This window comes from Hypanus sabinus, chromosome 1 (assembly GCF_030144855.1).
Source record: "Hypanus sabinus isolate sHypSab1 chromosome 1, sHypSab1.hap1, whole genome shotgun sequence".
NCBI classification, from domain to species: Eukaryota; Metazoa; Chordata; class Chondrichthyes; order Myliobatiformes; family Dasyatidae; genus Hypanus; species Hypanus sabinus.
Window position 1 is genome coordinate 178,958,950 of NC_082706.1, and position 18,511 is coordinate 178,977,460.

At 41.1% G+C, this 18,511-nt stretch overlaps 1 protein-coding gene across 1 annotated transcript in view; it reads left to right on the forward strand.

The window, feature by feature from the left end:
• The window catches only part of prex2 (phosphatidylinositol-3,4,5-trisphosphate-dependent Rac exchange factor 2), a 410,668-nt gene that overhangs the window by 309,544 nt on the left and 82,613 nt on the right, over positions 1 to 18,511 (forward strand). The window contains exons 33-37 of the mRNA XM_059982440.1: positions 1,825 to 1,927; positions 5,304 to 5,447; positions 5,555 to 5,669; positions 9,796 to 9,859; positions 10,161 to 10,351. Coding sequence (XP_059838423.1) covers positions 1,825 to 1,927; positions 5,304 to 5,447; positions 5,555 to 5,669; positions 9,796 to 9,859; positions 10,161 to 10,351 — 617 coding nt within the window. The remainder of the gene's footprint in view (positions 1 to 1,824; positions 1,928 to 5,303; positions 5,448 to 5,554; positions 5,670 to 9,795; positions 9,860 to 10,160; positions 10,352 to 18,511) is intronic.

Below are 18,511 nucleotides of genomic sequence, written 5' to 3' on the forward strand. Positions count from 1 at the left end.
CCTTGTACAAAGCATACCAAAAGCTTTCTTCACCACCCTATCCATATGAAATTCCACCTTCAGGGAACAATGCACCATTATTCCTAGATCACTCTGTTCTACTGCATTCCTCAATGCCCTACCATTTACTATGTATGTCCTATTTGGATTATTCCTACCAAAATGTAGCACCTCACACTTATCAGCATTAAACTCCATCTGCCATTGTTCAGCCCACTCTTCTAACTGGCCTAAACCTCTCTGCAAGCTTTGAAAACGTACTTCATTATCCACAACACCACCTACCTTACTATCTGCATACTTACTAATCTAATTTACCACCCTATTATCCAGATCATTAATGTAAATGACAAACAACATTGAACCCAGTACAGATCCCTGAGGCACACCACTAGTCACCGGCCTCCAACCTGACAGTTATCCACCATTACTCTCTGGCATCTCCCATCCAGCCACTGTTGAATTCATTTTACTACTTCAATATTAATACCTAATGATTGAACCTTCCTAACTAACCTTTCGTGCGGAACCTTGTCAAAGGCCTTACTGAGGTCCATGTAGACTTTTTCCACTGCTTTACCCTCGTCAACTTTCCTTGTAACCTCTTCAAAAATTCAATAAGATTTGTCAAACATGACCTTTCACGCACAAATCCAAGCTGACTGTTCCTAATCAGACCCTGTCTATCCAGATAATTATATATACCATCTCTAAAAATACTTTCCATTAATTTACCCACTACTGACGTCAAACTGACAGGCCTATAATTGCTAGGTTTACTCTTAGAACCCTTTTTAAACAATGGAACCACATGAGCAATACGCCAATCCTCTGGCACCATCCCCGTTTCTAATGACATTTGAAATATTTCTGTCAGAGCCCCTGCTATTTCTACACTAACTTCCCTCAAGGTCTTAGGGAATATCCTGTCAGGACCTGGAGATTTATCCACTTTTATATTTCTTAAAAGTGCCAGTATTTCCTCCTCTTCAATCGTCATAGTTTCCATAACTTCCCTACTTGTTTCCCTTACCTTACATAATTCAATATCCTCCTTAGTGAATACCGAAGAAAAGAAATTATTCAAAATCTCCCCCATCTCTTTCAGCTCCACACATAGCTGTCCACGCTGATTCTCTAAGGGACCAATTTTGTCCCTCACTCTCATTTTGCTATTAATATAACTGTAGAAAACCTTCGGATTTATTTTCACCTTACTTGTCAAAGCAACCTTGTATCTTCTTTTAGCTTTTCTAATTTCTTTCTTAAGATTCTTCTTACATTCTTTATATTCCTCAAGCACCTCATTTACTCCATGTTGCCTTTATTTATTGTAGATATCTCCCTTTTTCCTAACCAAGTTTCCAATATCCCTTGAAAACCATGGCTCTCTCAAACTTTTAACCTTTCCTTTCAACCTAACAGGAACATAAAGATTCTGTACCCTCAAAACTTTACCTTTAAATGACCTCCATTTCTCTATTACATCCTTCCCAAAAAACAAATTGTCCCAATCCATTCCTTCTAAATCCTTTCACATCTCCTCAAAGTTAGCCTTTCTCCAATCAAAAATCTCAACCCTGGGTCCAGTCCTATCCTTCTCCATAGTTATATTGAAACTAATGGTATTGTGATCACTGGACCCGAAGTGCTCCCTAACTCATACCTCCATCACCTGACCTATTTCATTCCCTAACAGAAGATCCAACACTGCCCCTTCTCTAGTCGGTACCTCTATGTATTGCTGCAAAAAACTATCCTCTACACATTTTACAAACTTATTGAAGCTCTTTGATTCTTTTTGTATCTGCTAATGTTTTTTAGATGGATGAGCAGGCTATGTTGGAAGACACCTTGGTTGCCATGTCTGATTTGGAAAAAGTCACATTCTATTTTCGACAGTCTGAAGAAGAGCCTCTTGTTGCAAGTAAGATTTTTTTCCCAACTTGTAGCCCTAAGACAATCAACTTGTGGCTCTGATAAGGAGCCATTAGCAGTTTATGTTAATGCCGGTTAATGACATTGTCCTGATCAACTTCCCATATTTCCTCAGCGTCACTGGCACTGAAAGAGACTTTCGACCCGAAGGAAGACAGGAAACCCAATAGTTTTGATGTCTTCTGATTGCTGCCGTACTTGAATTTAATCCATATTTATAAGCAGTAAATTAAAAAAAAATGCAGTAAAGATTCTGCAAAAGGATGAATCCTGTCCATATTTCTTCCCTCTCAGTGCTGACTTCAATACAGAATTTAAATATCAGTGACCTATGTCTTCAACCTGAGGAATAGTTTTACCCCCATTTGCCAATCAGAGAGGGAATGTGAGGATTTGTATAGACACAGTATTCTCCCCTCCAGCCTTATGTTTCCACCAATTGGATGTGTTTGTTCTGTGTGTTCACTGAACTTTGTGGCTAGGCACAGCTCAAATGGCATCTATAGATTTGCTGATGCCACCACTGTTATTGACAGGATCTCAAATGGCGACAAGGAGGTGTACAGGAGCAAAAGGGATGGGCTGGTTGAGTGGTGTCGCAACAAGAATCTTGCAGTAGATATCAGTAAGACCAAGGAATGATTGTGGACTTCAGGAAGTGGGGGAATCGGGAGAACACACACCAATCTAGTCAGCAGTAGAAAATGTGAACAGCTTCAAGTTCCTGAGCATCGTCGTCTCAGATGATCTATCTTGGGTCCAACATTTTCATGCAATTATTTGAAAGGCATGCCAGCAATTGTACTTCATTGGGATTTTGTGGAGATTTGTTATGTCACCAAAGACTTGCAAATTTCCTCAGATGTGTGGTGGAGAACATTCTGTCTGGGGTTGCATCACTGCCTACTTTGGGCGCTTCAATGCACGGCATTAAAAGAAGCTATAGGGAGTCGTAGACCCAGCCAGCTTCATAACGGACGCAAGCTTCCCCACCACTGAGGACATCTTCAAAAGGCAATGCTTCAAAAAGGTGGCATCCATCATTAAGGACTCTCACCATCTGGGACATGTCCTCTTCTTATTACTACCATGGAGAAGATACAGGAGCATGAAGACTCACACTCAACTTTTTAGGAACAGCTTCTTCTCCTCTGCCATCAGGTGTCTGAATGATCTGACAACCCTTGAACATGACCTCGCTGTTCCTCTTTTGCATCATTTATGTGTTTTGTTCTAACTTACAGTAATTTTTTATATACTGCAATGTACTGCTGCCACAAAACATCACAATTCATAACACTGCAATATAATAACTCAGATTTTGATTCTATTTGAGGCCTTTTCTGTTTAGTAATTGAGAAAAATCAAGAACTTTAATCTTAAGTAGGACCTTTTAATATGTGGTTATATGACACATGACTAATGCTATTCTTCCCATTAAAGTTTGATGGCAGGTAGGAGCTGGCACAGGAAAAAACAGTTAAGATTTACACCTATTTTCACAATCAATATATTAACACTTTCATACCGCAACCATTACCTGATAAATGCAGTTCTATGACCTCCATCACTTCAATTGGACAAAGAAGCAATGGAGCCGTGAGATTACTATCATCTTCAAGACGTCTGACATCTGTAGCAGGATTTATATGGTCATTACTTCATCAAATGATCTTGGAATCGTGTACTTCACCACCCAATGCACTTTATAAACAGTGCCACCACTATTCAAATAGAATTGTAAGTGTAGAGAAATGTCTTGCGATATGTTATGGAGATATGAGAAGAAATGGACGAACTGGACGATGTGTCATAAAAAAGGATGCAGAGACAAATGTCATTATCCTTCTGCTACAGTAACATCCCTTTCAATAATTCCATACAAGCAAAAAGGAAGTCTGAAAAAAATAGCTTTAAACAAGGAACATTACCTTTATTAAAACATTCACACATTCAAAGTCCAAAGTAAATTTATTATCAAAGTGCACATAAGTCACTATATTCATTTTCTTGCAGGCATTCACAAAAATCCAAAGAAAGAGAATGGAATCAATGAAAGACTGCACACAACGATGGACAAACAACCAGTGTGCAAATGACAACAAGCTGTGCAAATAAATAAATGCATAAATAAGCAATTAATATTGAAACATGAAATGAAGATTCCTTGAAAATGAGCCCATAGGTTGTGGGAACAGTTTAGTATTGGAGTGAGTGAGGTTGAGTGAAGTCTGGTTCAAGAGCCTGGTGGTTGTGAGGTAATAACTGACCCTGAACCTGGTGGTGTGGGTCTGGATATTCCAATAATTTTTTCCTGATGGCAGCAGTGAAAAGAGAGCATGACCCAGATGGTGGGGGTCCTTGATGATGGATGCTGCTTTCCTGCGACAGTGCTGCATGTTGATGTGCTCACTGGTGGGGGAGGGCTTTACCTGTGATGGACTGGGCCATATCCACTACTTTATGTGAGCTTTTCCGTTCAAGGGCATTGGTGTTGCCATACCAGGCTGTGATGCAGCCAGTCAATATACTCTCCACTGTACATCTATAGAAGTTTGTCAAAATTTTAGATGATATGCCGAATCTTTGCAAACTTCTAAGTAAGTAGGGGCACTGCTGTGCTTTCTTTGTAATGGCACTTACATGCTGGACACAGGATAGATTGCCTGAAATGATAGCACTCAGGAATTTAAAGTTACACACCCTGTCCACCTCTGATCCCCTGATGAAAATAGATTCGTGACCTCTGATTTCCTTTTCCTGTGGTCAGTAATAATCTCCTTGTTCTTGCTGTTGTTGTTGTGGTACAGACAGCCAGATTTTCAATCTCCCTCCTATATGCTGATCCTTCACCACCTGTAATAAGTTAGCAACTTAAATATGTCTTTGGAGCTGCACCTAGCCTCACAGTCACAGGTATAAAGTGAGTAGAGCAGGGGGCTATGCACACAACCTTGTGGTGCACTTGTGCTGTTGGTGAGAAAATTGTTGCCAATCCAAACTGACAGGGTTTGCAGGTGAGGAAATCAAGGATCCAGTTACATGAGGAAGGTATTGAGGCCTAGGTGTTGAAGTTATTGATTAGTTTTGGTGGGATTGATTGATCAGTACTGAAAGCTGAGGTATTGTCAATGAAGAGCATCCCGATGCATGCATCTTACCTGTCTGGACGTTCCAGCACTGCATTCAAGATGCATTATTTTCCATCTTTTTAAACTCAAACCATGATGAGTTTGAGCAATGAAAAATGCCTATAAATCTTATCCATTAACATCACATGACTGAGTTATGGATGCTTTTGTTTTATTAAAATCAGCTTTATTATTAGAATAGGTAAAATGTTACTTTTTTTCTATTTCATGCAGATAATCCAATTACATACAAAGTAGAAGGGAATCGACAAGCCTTAAAAGTGTTCTTCTATTTGGAGAACTACAATTTTGAGCAGCTTCCTCAGAGATTAAAGAATGGAGGTGGTTTTAAAGTTCATCCAGTGCTATTTACACAAGGTTTGGGTCAATTTGCAAATGTTTCAGATGATGTCCCTGCAATTTATTTGATGCTTCTAAATACTTTGTAGTTACAAAATGAATGATGAAGTGTCTCTCTCCTATAGCAATGGAAAGTATGGAAGGCTATTACTACACAGAAAATATGTCTGTGGAAGAATTCCAGGCTCAGATCAATTCAACTTCTCTGGAGAATGTAAAAAGATACTGTCAAAAGCTCAGGTATGGGCTCTGCGTTGTCTTGCCTTTTATGATTACTGGTTTCTAGTTACTAAATGTTTGAAGTGTTAGGGATCACTCTCTTGTAAGCTGCCATACAATGCTCTTCATGTGTCAGCAAATTGAAGACAAGTGTTGTAATTTGAACTGGTAACATAGAGGTGTAACTTCATTGTAACAATATAGAAAATGTCATTTTTTGGAAAACATCTCACTTTTCAAAGCTTGGTGGTAGCTTTTGTGTTTATTCCAGGATTCTGCTATAACATTACCTGAGAGGTAATGTTGCAGCTATATAGGACCCCACTTGGATTACTGTGCTCAGTTCTGGTCGCCTCACTACAGGAAGGGTGTGTAAACTATAGAAAAGGTGCAGAGGAGATTTACAAGGATGTTGCCTGGATTGGGGAGCATGCCCTATGAGAATAGGTTGAGTGAACTTGGCCTTTTCTCTTTGGAGTGATGGAGGGTGAGACGTGACCTGATAGAGGTGTACAAGACAATGATTGTGTGGATAGTCAGAGGCTTTTTCCCTGGGCTGAAATGGCTAGCATGAGAGGGCATAGTTTTAAGGTGCTTGGAAGCAGGTACAGAGGAGATGTCAGGGATAAGTTTTTTATGCAGAGAATAGTGAGTGCGTGGAATGGGCTGCCGGCGATGGTGGTGGAGAGGGAAACGATAGGGTCTTTTAAGAGACTCCTGAATGGATACATGGACCTTAGAAAATTAGAGGGCTCTCAGTAAGCCTAGGTAGTTCTAAGGTAAGGACTTGTTCAGGACAGCTTTGTGGGCCAAAGGGCCTGTATTGTGCTGTAGTTTTTCTATGTTTCTGAAACACCGCATTTGGGCAAATTATCAACTGAAAGTAATAAACTCAAACCCTGGCTTTCTGGCAATATCCGTCTGGTATATCGGTGACATTTTGTTTGATGGTTCCAGGATATAAGCCCCAGAACACCCATCACTCTTTGTCCTACTGAACCATATTCCAAATGATGAGGTTAGTATTGGTGGCCATTAGCCACATGCTTAATTAGACATCAAAGGCACAAAATCTAGACCCTTGAAATCACTTTTGTAAGTGTATTTACATGCAGCACTCGCAGTCATTCTGTGTTAGGTCTGGACCTCCTTATGTAAACTCCAGTTGCTGTTTTGATGTTTATGATTGTTCAGCGTGAAATTTAAATTATCAGCGATATCCTCACTAGGGAAGCACCTAACGTAACGTAACACCTGACCCTTCCTGCTCACCTTACAACTCCAGTATCTCCTGGGTGATTCCACAGCTTTTGATTCTATCTCTTTCATTAGAAATATTACCATGTATTGGTCAATTTCTGGTCACTAATATAGGTCTGAAAATGTGAGTATATCATGCGGATTTATTTTTTCAATCAACACTTCTCATGACTACCAAAGCTTATGGACCATTTCTATACCTTTATTCCTTCTAACAAAGTGCACGACCATACATTTCCCTACACTATATTTCATCTGCCACTTCTTTGCCTCTTCTCCGAATCCATTTTTCTTCTGCAGACTCCCTGCTTCCTCAGCTCCACTTGCCCTCTCCTTGTCTTCATATTCCCCAATCTTGGCCACAAAGCCATCAAGTCCGCCAGTGAAATCATTGACATGTATTGTGAGACGTAACAGTCCCAACATTAACCCCTGCGGAACAACACTAGTCACCGGCAGCCGACCGGAAAAGGTCCCCTCTTATTTAACGAGTATGCTGTGCTCTTGCTGATATTTGCACCAGTTTGCAAAAGCAAGCCAAGTTGAAGTGCGTACTTTGCTCAGCAGCATGGAAATACACTGACCAAATACTCCCAGAAAGATGTCATAGGGAGTCAGTGTTGTTTGTGATATATTTTAATATCTTGAATATCAATGTAGGGAGTATGGTGAGTAAATTTTCAGATGAAGTAAAAGTTGGTGGTGTCATAGATACTGTGGAAGACTGGCCAAAGCTACAGCGAGATGGAGATCAGATGGAACCTTGGGTTGAGCCTTGGATGGAAGTTAATCCTGACAATTCAAGGTAATGCAGTTTGGGAAGTCAAAGAGGGGTAGGGTAAAAAACAATACATAATAGAGCATAAATGAATGTTGATGAACAGAGGGACCTTGATGTTCCACTCCTTGTTTCTCAGAAAGTGGCATTCTCCTTTAAATTGGTTAAGTTGTTTTTGATATTGAAACCTTATGTAAATAAAAATTGCATGATCATAATCATGCATCTGCTGGTTTTGCTTTTTGGATGATGTAATTTCTGGACCAGCATTTGCTCATCTTAGACTGAAATTCTGAAAGAAGTTGTGTGTGTGTATATATATATATATATATATATATATATATATATATATACAGAGAGAGAGAGAGAGAGAGAGAGAGAGAGAGAACGAATGAACCAAACATTGCAAAATAGAGAGGGGTCATGATTGTATTAACTTAAACACACCAGAACCACTATTTCATCTTGATGCCTTGAATGTTCCCAATCAAGTTAATTTTTGCCAGTCTCAAAATTCCCTCAAACTGACATCTTTCGTGTGCTTTCAGTCAGTTCCCACTACAGCTACGGTTCACCTTCCATCCTATATAAAGTTCCAAACAGTATTTCATAAAGTGAAATGTTTTGCCTCAAAATACAAATACGTTTTTTAGAAAAGATTTTGAATATTTACTATGAAAATACACTTTAGTAACCAGTGTTCAATAATGCAGGAGCTCATCAAAGTTTCAATTTGGTTGCAACGGCTTTCATTTCATGATCAAGTCCTTCCATTCGATGATAGGGCTTACTGAAGCTGCATCTCCCAAAATCGTGCTCACAACCTCTTAGGATGGATCTACCATACAACTGCGTTTACCCTTTGGGAAAATAGTAATGTCTAGTCAGAGAAAAGCTGACATAATAACCACTTAAAAGTATGATAAACTTTTCATTTATTTCTGTGTTTTCTCATTGCCTGATAACCTGGGACATGAAATGTGAGCCTTTGCCTGCTTTTACTTCTTATGTTGTTGTGTTATTATGTTTTTGTGAGTTAGTGACATTAAAGAGCAAGCCCAGCAATTTAAGATGGGACAAAGCAGATTTATTTATTAATTCACTGCCAGAATCATTAACTTGGTCAAAATATGTCGCCATTCTCAATGGATAATAACAAACAAGTGACATCAGCAAGAAGGCCTGATGTCAATATGAATTCATCTGAAACTTTTAAAATGCTCCAGAAATTGTCAAGAATCACACTATTAAATCAGGTGGGAAGAAGAACTGAAGGGACTGATAGCTTCCTTGTTACTGAAGGACATAGTAAAGCAAAAGGTTACTGGGAGGTTTTGATGGAGGGGATGTAGGCAACTCTACATTCTCTTTGCCATTCATTGAGACCTTTGCCTCTGTTCCATACTTAAAAATATGTAAACACAAAGTAAACTGCAGATGCTGTGGTCAAATCAAGATGTACAAACAAGCTGGATGAACTCAGCAGGTTGGGCAGCATCCGTTGAAATGAGCAGTCAACGTTTCGGGCCAAGACCCTTTGTCAGGACTGAAGGAGGAGAGGGCAGGGGCCCTATAAAGAAGGTGGGGGGGGGGGGGGGATGGAAGGTGCCAGGTGAAAAACCAATCAGAGGAAAGATCAAGGGGTGGGGGAAGGGGAAGCAGGGAGGGGATAGGCTGGAGAGGTGAAGAAGGAATGAAAGGAGAAAACACTATGGGAAGTAGAAGAAGGCAGAATCATGAGAGAGGTGATAGGCAGCTAGAAGAAGAGGCTGAGTGAAAGTGTGATGGGGGAAGGGAGAGGGAGGGAATTACCGGAAGTTGAAGAATTCGATATTCATACCAAGGGGTTAGAGGCTACCCAGATGGTATATGAGGTGTTGCTCCTCCAACCTGAGTTTGGCCTCATCATGGCAGAAGAGGAGGTTGGATGGTTGGTAAAAATACTGTTCTGCTCATATAAGAATGGTGTGCTTTGCTTTGGGTAATAAGCTCTTCCATTAACTTTAGACTAGAAAAGCAAGATTCCTGGAATTATGGCTCCATTGTCATCTTTACATGGTTAATTTTATTTTCAGTGAATGCTGGCTAATGCTTTTATTTCGTCCACAGGGCGTATTATATGGATAAATCAAATCTGCCTCCAAGCTCATCGAAAGCTGCTGCAATTGATAAGGTAATGCAGATGTTTAAGCATTTTACCATGAAATATATAGAAATCCCAATCGTGTTTTTAATTGGATTTCAATCTGTAGCATTGCTTTCATTTTTTCAAAAGGGTTTTTTACATAGGGAGTAAAATGCCAAGGGTTTCTAAGAAAATTAATGGTTTTAATTTTTTTCACAGACCAGGAAATTGCAGACAGTTGAAGCACTGATCAGATTGTAGTCTTTATTAGCTTGCTTATCTTGTAAGATCTTTGTCCCTGAGCTACTTCCAAGTATTAACTTCAGCATCATTTATTTTCTGCCTCTAGCTCCTGCGGCCACTCAATGCTTTGGATGAACTTCATCGACTGATGGAATCTTTTATCAGGTCAAAGCGTACAGCTGATTCTGCATATACTGCTTGTAGTGCCTCTGGCGTGGGATTGTTGTCAGTTTCTTCTGAACTCTGCAATCGTTTGGGAGCTTGCCCCATCATAATGTGCAATAGTGGAGTCCACAGGTTTGAGACCTCTTATTTTCGTACTAATGTAACTTTGAATAGACCATATATAGATGTGACAGGGCTTTATACTACACTAGTGTATGCAAAATATGCCCAACAACATTAGAGTTCGTAAACTCAGCAAAAATGCTCCTCCAACTTCCCAACTTAAATCTTGAAAACCTTTTTACAACCTGAAAATCCTTGACTCCTACGACGAACATGCTGATTGGTGCCAATACTGGCACACCAGCATGCCCCTCCCCCCCTCCCCTGCCCAGCAAGGATCTGATCGAACACTCCATCTTTCTCCTCTGGTCTTTACTACAGCTACCAAGAAAAGCTGGACAGCCACAAATAGGCTCAGAAGCTGACATGCACAAACACTAGATTGATGAGGCACCGAACAAACCCCAGCTTGCCCCTGAGGTGCCTCAACTCAGGATGTCCTCCACCTAGTCCAAACATGCCCTCGCTCCAAGATCTGAGACGGCTTTGTCAAGGTCCATCGATCATCTACGAGCTGGAGGAGTAGCTTGTCAAAAAACCAGTTGGAAGTGTGAAGAGGAAAAACACCTACCATATAAAACAACAAATTCTACATAACTTGCAGACTTTTAGCAAGTCCTGGTGAGAGGCTCTCCTGGGAGAATGTCTCTAAGTTTTGAGTACATTGAGGTTTGTGCTGTTTATGCTGATGAATATATAATGCCTTGTAGTTATATTTGCATAATTCTCTTTTGAGTATTGATAAGTGGCTCCATGGAATTACGTATTTACAATGGGAGCAGATCTCAACTGCCAAGATTGCTTCTTCTAACACTTCTGTTGCAAATCTGTGAACAGAAAATCAGCTTACTACTGAATTGAGAGATAGCTGAATATTGATCTCCAACAAGAGAAATTCAGCAGGTGCTGAAAATCCAAGCAGTGCACACAAAATGCTGGAGGAACTCAGCAGGCCAGGCAGCACCTATGGAAAAGAGTACACGAGAATGTGATCTCATTCACATTCGCCTTGACAGACAAGGCATGCCAAGCTGGGTGCCACAGTAGCTTAGCGGTTAGCAAAACACTATTACTGCTTTGGGCGTCGGGGTTCAATTCCAAAGTCATCTGTAAGGAGTGTCTACATCCCGCGGAATGTGTGAGTTTTGTCTGGGTGCTATGGCTTTCTCTCATAGTCCAAAGACATCCTGGGTTAGTAGGTTAATTGGTCATTGTAAATTGTCCTGTGATTAGGCTTGGGTTAAATCAGGTGCAGCACAACTTGAAGGGCCTATTCCTTGCTGTATCTCAGTAAATAATAAATAAAAGTTGAATTAAAAACAACTAAGCCAAAGAAGGCAGCATTTTACATGGTCAAAATATGGTCAAATGTTTGAACTTTGTGGAGAGTTTTAAATAGAGAGATTGAATCTCAGAGAAATGAATCTCAGGGTTAGATAGGGCGACATACACTGTGCCTACAAAAAGTATTCACCCACCCTTGGAAGGTTTCATGTTTTATTGTTTTGCAACATTGTTTCACAGTGGATTTAATTTGGCTTTTTTGACGCCGATCAACAGAAAAAGACTTATGTTTCAAAGTGAAAACATCTCTACAAAGTGATCTAAATTAATTACAGATATAAAATACAAAATAAGTGATTGCATAAGAAGTCAGTATTTAGACCATAAGACGAAGGAGCAGAAGTTGGCCATTTGGCCCATCGAGTCTGCTCTGCCATTTTGTCATGAGCTGATCCATTCTCCCATTTAGTCCCACTCCCCCACCTTCTCACCATAACCTTTGTTGCCCTGGCTACTCGGATACCTATCAATCTCTGCCTTAATGACTTGACTTCCACAGCTGCCCGTGGCAACAAATTCCACAGATTCGCCACCCTCTGGCTAAAAAAATTTCTTTGCATCGCTGTTTTGAATGGGTGCCCTTCAGTCCTTAAGTCATGCCCTCTCGTACTAGAATCCCCCACCATGGGAAACAACTTTGCCACATCCACTCTGTCCATGCCTTTCTTTGAGGTCCCCCCTCATTCTTCTAAACTCCAAGGAGTACAGTCCAAGAGCGGTCATATGTTAACCCTCTCATTCCCAGAATCATTCTAGTGAATTTTCTCTGAACCCTCTCCAATGTCAGCACGTCCTTTCTTAAATAAGGAGCCCAAAATGGCACACAGTACTCCAAGTGAGGTTTTACCAGTGCCTTATAGAGCCTCAACATCACATCCCTGCTCTTATACTGTATTCCTCTAGAGATGAATGCCAACATTGCATTCACCTTCTTCACCACCGACTCAACCTGGAGGTTAACTTTAAGGGTATCCTGCACGAGGACACCCAAGTCCCATTGCATCTCAGAACTTTGAATTCTCTCCCCATTTAAATAATAGTCTCCCTGTTTATTTCTTCTACCAAAGTGCATGACCATACACTTCCCAACATTGTATTTGCCACTTCTTTGCTCATTCTCCCAATCTATCCAAGTCTCTCTGCAGGCTCTCTGTTTCCTCAGCACTACTGGCCCCTCCACCTATCTTTGTATTATCAGCAAACTTAGCCACAAAGCCATCTATTCCATAATCCAAATCATTGATATACAACGTAAAAAGAAGCGGCCCAACACGGACCCCTGTGGAACACCACTGGTAACCGGCAGCCAACCAGAATGGGATCCCTTTATTCCCATTCTGTTTCCTGCCAATCAGCCAACGCTCTATCCCAGGGGTGGGCAAACTTTTTGACTTGAGGGTCACAAAGGGTTTTAAAATTTGACAGGGGGGCCGGACCAGGAGCAGATGGACAGGGTGTTTTGGTAATACACCTCATAAGAGAAAATAAAGTATCATGGGATATGTAGAAAACGTGCTTTAATTTCAATTGAAAATGAACAAATGCATTACAACAAAATATCTGTCTTTGAAGTCCCATGGTATTTAGCTATTTATTGAAATGACTTTTAAAACACTGAAAATTAAATGAATAAAATACAGCTTTTTTAAATAGTAACAGTTATTATTTTAAAGCACTGAAAATTCTGTTATCCTTCAAGATATTATCATCATCACTCTCCTCCTGACTGTCTTTATTTCAAAAACGGTAGCAGATGCAGGTCTACTTGTCCTGCTCCTTCTTATTCAATTGTCCCCTGTGCCAAAACTCAACAACGACCCGCACAATGACAGAACAATGAGAGCGCGCCAGTATGCGGAGCGCGTTTTTTATTTTGAGAACGTACGTGCACCTACGCACTACTCATGTCCATCACTTAACAGAAATGACATGAAACATGTAAGGCTTATAGAAAAAAATATTTTCAAATGCATTTTTTACATACCACAACGAAGAAACTTATTTTTAATTTCAGTGGGAACAGTGTTGTTGGTCTCCCTTTTTAGCCAGCGCATCAAAGTCTGGATTTAGTTTTGTTGTGGTGATTCTCAGGATGGATCTGAGGTGTTGGTCAGTTAACTTGGATCTGTGGCTGGCTTTGTTGATGTTCATGACGCTGAATGCCTGTTCACACAAATAGGTCGAGCCGAACAACGCCAGCATTTTCTGTGCCGTCCTCCGGAGGTTTGGAAACACCTCTTTACCAAGTGAAGCATAAAAGTCATTCAGTTTAAGAGAGTTGAACTTCTCTTTTAAGACGGGGTCAGACTGAAGGTCGATCAGTTCCAGCTGTAGCTCCTCTGGTGCTGTTTCAGGATCTTGTGACAGGGGACAGGCCACCAACTGAAGTGACTTGTCAATTTTTTCAAAATCAGAAAAGTGACGGCAGAATTCTCTGTGCAGCGCATCCAGTGACTCGCTGTATTTTTTCACATTTGCGCCGGTCTCTTACAGCGTGGCTAGTGTGGGAAAATGAGTGAATAACTTATTCGAAATTTGCCTGGAGAAAAAAGCCAGCTTGGATTTAAAGGCTTTCACGTTTGTGTACATGTCATGCACAAACTGATCCTTCCCCTGTAGCTTCACGTTCAGTTCATTCATGTGTGAAAATATATCCACAGCAAACGCAAAGTCACAAAGCCAGCTCTTGTTGCTCAGCTCAGGAAATTTGCCGGCCTTCCTCAGTAACTTCAAAAATACACCAATCTCCTCTTTGAGCTCCCATACTCGTTGAAACACTTTGCCCAAACTTAACCAGCGGACGCGGGAGTGATAAAGTAGGTCCTGGTGATCCGCATCAGTTTCCTCCAGGAACGTGATGAACTGACGGTGCTGAAGTCCCCTTGCACGTATAAAGTTGACAAGTTTTACAACAGGATTCACAACATGATTCAGCTGTAATACCGATTTACATAAAGATTCCTGGTGGACGATGCAGTGAAGGAAAATAACATCCTGGTCAGGATTTTCATCTTTCACTTTATTCTGTATTCTCCTCAGCAGGCCGACATTTTTCCCCGTCAAATTAGGAGATCCATCTGTGGTGACGTTGATAAGTTTACTCCAAGGGAGCTTCATATTTTCGATGACAGCAGACACCCGGTCATACAAGTCCTCTCCCCGTGTTGTTCCTTTCAGACACTCCATTGTCAAAAACTCCTCCGTTATTTCAAAAGTATTGTTAATTCCTTGGATAAAAATGAGGAGCTGAGCAGTGTCTTTTACATCGTTGCTTTCATCCAGTGCTAATGAATATAACGGGAACGACTCTGCCTTTTTATTTAAGTCGCTGGTTATATCTTCATCTATCAGTTCCACACGGTGAGTCACTGTTCTGAGTGATAAACTGATTTTTTCAAATTTGTCTTTGCTCTCCGGACACAATACACCTGCTGTCTCCACCAGACATTCTTTTAAAAACTCGCCTTCAGACAGAGGCTTGCTGGCCTTTGCTAATTTGAATGACAGCATAAAACTCGCCTTGGTACTTGAGTCATGAATGGCTGTTTGACGGTGAAAAAAATTTTGTTGAGCCTGTAAATTAGCTGCCAACCTCTGAGCATTAGCTTCCTGTTCTTTCGTTGACTGGTCGCTAGCATAGTTGGCATGTTTTGTGGCAAAGTGATGGCTGATATTATATTCTTTAAAAACCGCCACAGTCTCTTGGCATATCAGGCATACAGTAGTTGATCTGTGTTCGGTAAAAAGATATTTAGTTGTCCACTCCTTATTAAACACCCGACATTCTCTATCCACTTTTCTTTTCTTAGCTCCACTCATCTTTACAGAAGGGGTGAGAGGTTGTAGCGGTGTGCTACATGCAACGCTAAAATTATGACACGGAGTCGGTAACTGCAGTCGAAGGAAAAAACTTTATTCGAAATCCCCAGCCTCACTTTTAAGCATCCCTCAACCTGCCCCCCGTGGCGCAGAGGCTCCAAAGCTCTGTGCTCGCAAATCCCTGCAGGCTATTTCCCTTAGCCGGAACGCTGGCTAATTGTGAGCCGGTTCGGATGTGCCAGGAAATGGGTCGCCACAAGGTTACAAAGTAAAGCGCAAATGTGGAGTAATACGCTGCACCTCAACAAAGGTCAATGTATATAGAGTGCATCATCTATTGGGAAAACGCCAGAATTGCGGGGAGAAAACGTTAACAAGGTTTATTAATATAATTTCATCAAATTCTGCGGGCCGGATTAAAAAGCTTAACGGGCCGCATATGGCCCGCGGGCCGTAGTTTGCCCATGCCTGCTCTATCCACATATGTAACTTTCCCGTAATTCCATGGGCTCTTATCTTTTTAGTAGATGCACCTTTAGCTGCAATTACAGACTTGAGTCTGTGTGGATATGTCTTTAGCAGCTTTGCACATCTGAACACTACAATTTTTCCCTAATCTTCTTTACAAAACTGCTCAAACTTCAAAATGGGTTACATATGAAATGTTGACATTTCAGTTTGAAACTCTGCATGTTACCTGGTATCCTCATTGTTTCTGCCTATACAATTCTTACTCCTCCCCCCCAACCCCCAAAGGGCTCGAAGTTCCAGCATCTGCAATCTTTTGTGTCTGCAAAGGGAACCATGCTTTTCCTGAGAATTCCCAATTGTAATAGACCTGTGGGTCTTGAACGTATATTCTGGTCAGAGGGGAACCACCCCTTCTTGGTTTCACTAAGATACTTTCAACACAAACTTTTCTGAACTTTTTTGAATGTCCTGCTAAGTTGAGTTGAGTTTAGTAAGCTCTGTCATCCAATAGTTACATCCACTGTGAAGAAGAGGCTGATGTTGAATCCACTTGAAGTGACTTAAATCTACTCCGATTGGCCTACCGGCGCAATGGGTCAACAAAAGTTGCCCTTGCATTGGCTCTTCACTCAACCTTGGAACATGTGGACAATAAAGGTGCATACATCAGGATGCTCTTCATTGACTACAACTTTGCATTTAATCTAATCATTCCCTTAAAACGAATCTATAAGCTTCAAGTTCTAGGCCTCAATGCCTCCTTGAGTAACTGGATCCTCGACTTCCTCATGTGCAGACTTCAGTCAGTTCAGACTGGCAACAACATCGCCTCCGCAGTCTCTATCAGCACAGGAGCACCACAAGACTGTGTGCTCAGCCCCTGCTCTACTCGCTTTACATTTATGAATGTGTGGCTAAGCACAGCACCAATGCCATAGTTAATTTTGCCGATGACACCACTGTTGTTGGTTGAATCAAAGGCGGTGAAGAATCTGCATATAGGAGGGAGATTGAAAATCTGGCTGAGTGGTGCCACAATAACAACCTCCCACTTAATATCAGCAAGACTAAGGAGAAGCTTATTGACTTAAGAAAGAGGAAACCAAGGTCCACGAGCTAGTCCTCACTAGGAGATCAGAGGTGGAGAGGGTCAGCAACTTTAAATTTCTCTGTGTTAATCTATCCTGGATTCAGCACTTAAGTGTCATTATGAAGAGAACATGGGAGCAACTCTACTTCCTTAGAAGTTTGTGAAGTTTCAACATGTCATCTAAAACTTTGTCAAATTCTATCCATATGTGGTGGGAAGTATATTGACTGTTTGTATCACGGCCTGGTATGGAAACCCCAATGCTCTTGTGCAGAAACGCCTCAAAAATAGTGGATACAGTCCAGTCCATTTTGGGTAAAGCTCTCCCCACCATTGAGCACATCTACACAGAGCTCTGTCGCAGGAAAGCAGCATCCATCATCAAGGACAACCCTCTCTCCCCTATCCAGACCATGCTCTCTTCTTGCTGCTGCCGTCAGAGAGAAGATACAGGAGACTCAAGACCTGTACCATCAGGTTTAGGAACACTTATTAATGCTCAACCATCAGGTTTAGGAATAGTTATTAACCCTCGACCATCAGGCTCATCAGCAGAGGGGATAACTTCACTTATCCCATCACTGAACTGTTCCAACAACCTATGGGCTCACTTCCAAGGACTCTTCATCTCATGTTCTCAATAGCCATTCATTCATTCATTCATTCATTATTGTTATTCTTTCTTCTATTACTTTTGTATTTGCACAGTTTGTTTTTTTTTGCTTATTGATTGTTTGCTGGGTATGGTCTTTCATTGATTCTATTGTATTTCTTGCATTTGCTGTGATTGCCCGCAAGAAAATGAATCTCAGGATTGTGTATGTATTCTGATAATAAATTTAATTTGAACTTTGGTGGATGAATTATCTAATAAGCAAGTGATTAAATTTACACTGAGATCACATTTATATCATCTGACACCAGTTTGCAGAGATTAATGAGGCTCTGGCCTAATTCTAGTAAGCATTGCTTTGCCACCCAGTAGAAAGGCGAGGGCATATAGAGAGGATAGAGGATAGAGTGTAGAGTGGAAGTGGATTGACTGGTGGATTATTGTGAGAAGAACAACCTAAGCCTGAATGTGGAGAAGACAAAGGAAATCATGGACTTCAGGAAGGTGCAGGCAATTCATCTCCCTCTGCGAATATATGGCTCTCCCATATAGAGAGAGTTAAGTGCACCAAGTTCCTGGGAGTTCACATCACAGATGACCTCACCTGGTCCCTTAATATCACCTCCTTGAACAAGAAAGCACAGCAGCGCCTCTACTTCCTACGAAGATTGATGCAAGCATGGTTGCTCCCACCCCCGTATTAACTGTGTTTTTCAGGAGAATCACTGAGAGTGTCCGTACAAATTGCATCTCCATCGGGTATGGGAGCAGTCTAGTCTCGGACCAGAAGTCCCTACAGTGGACTGTGGGAACAGCTGAGAGGATCATAAGG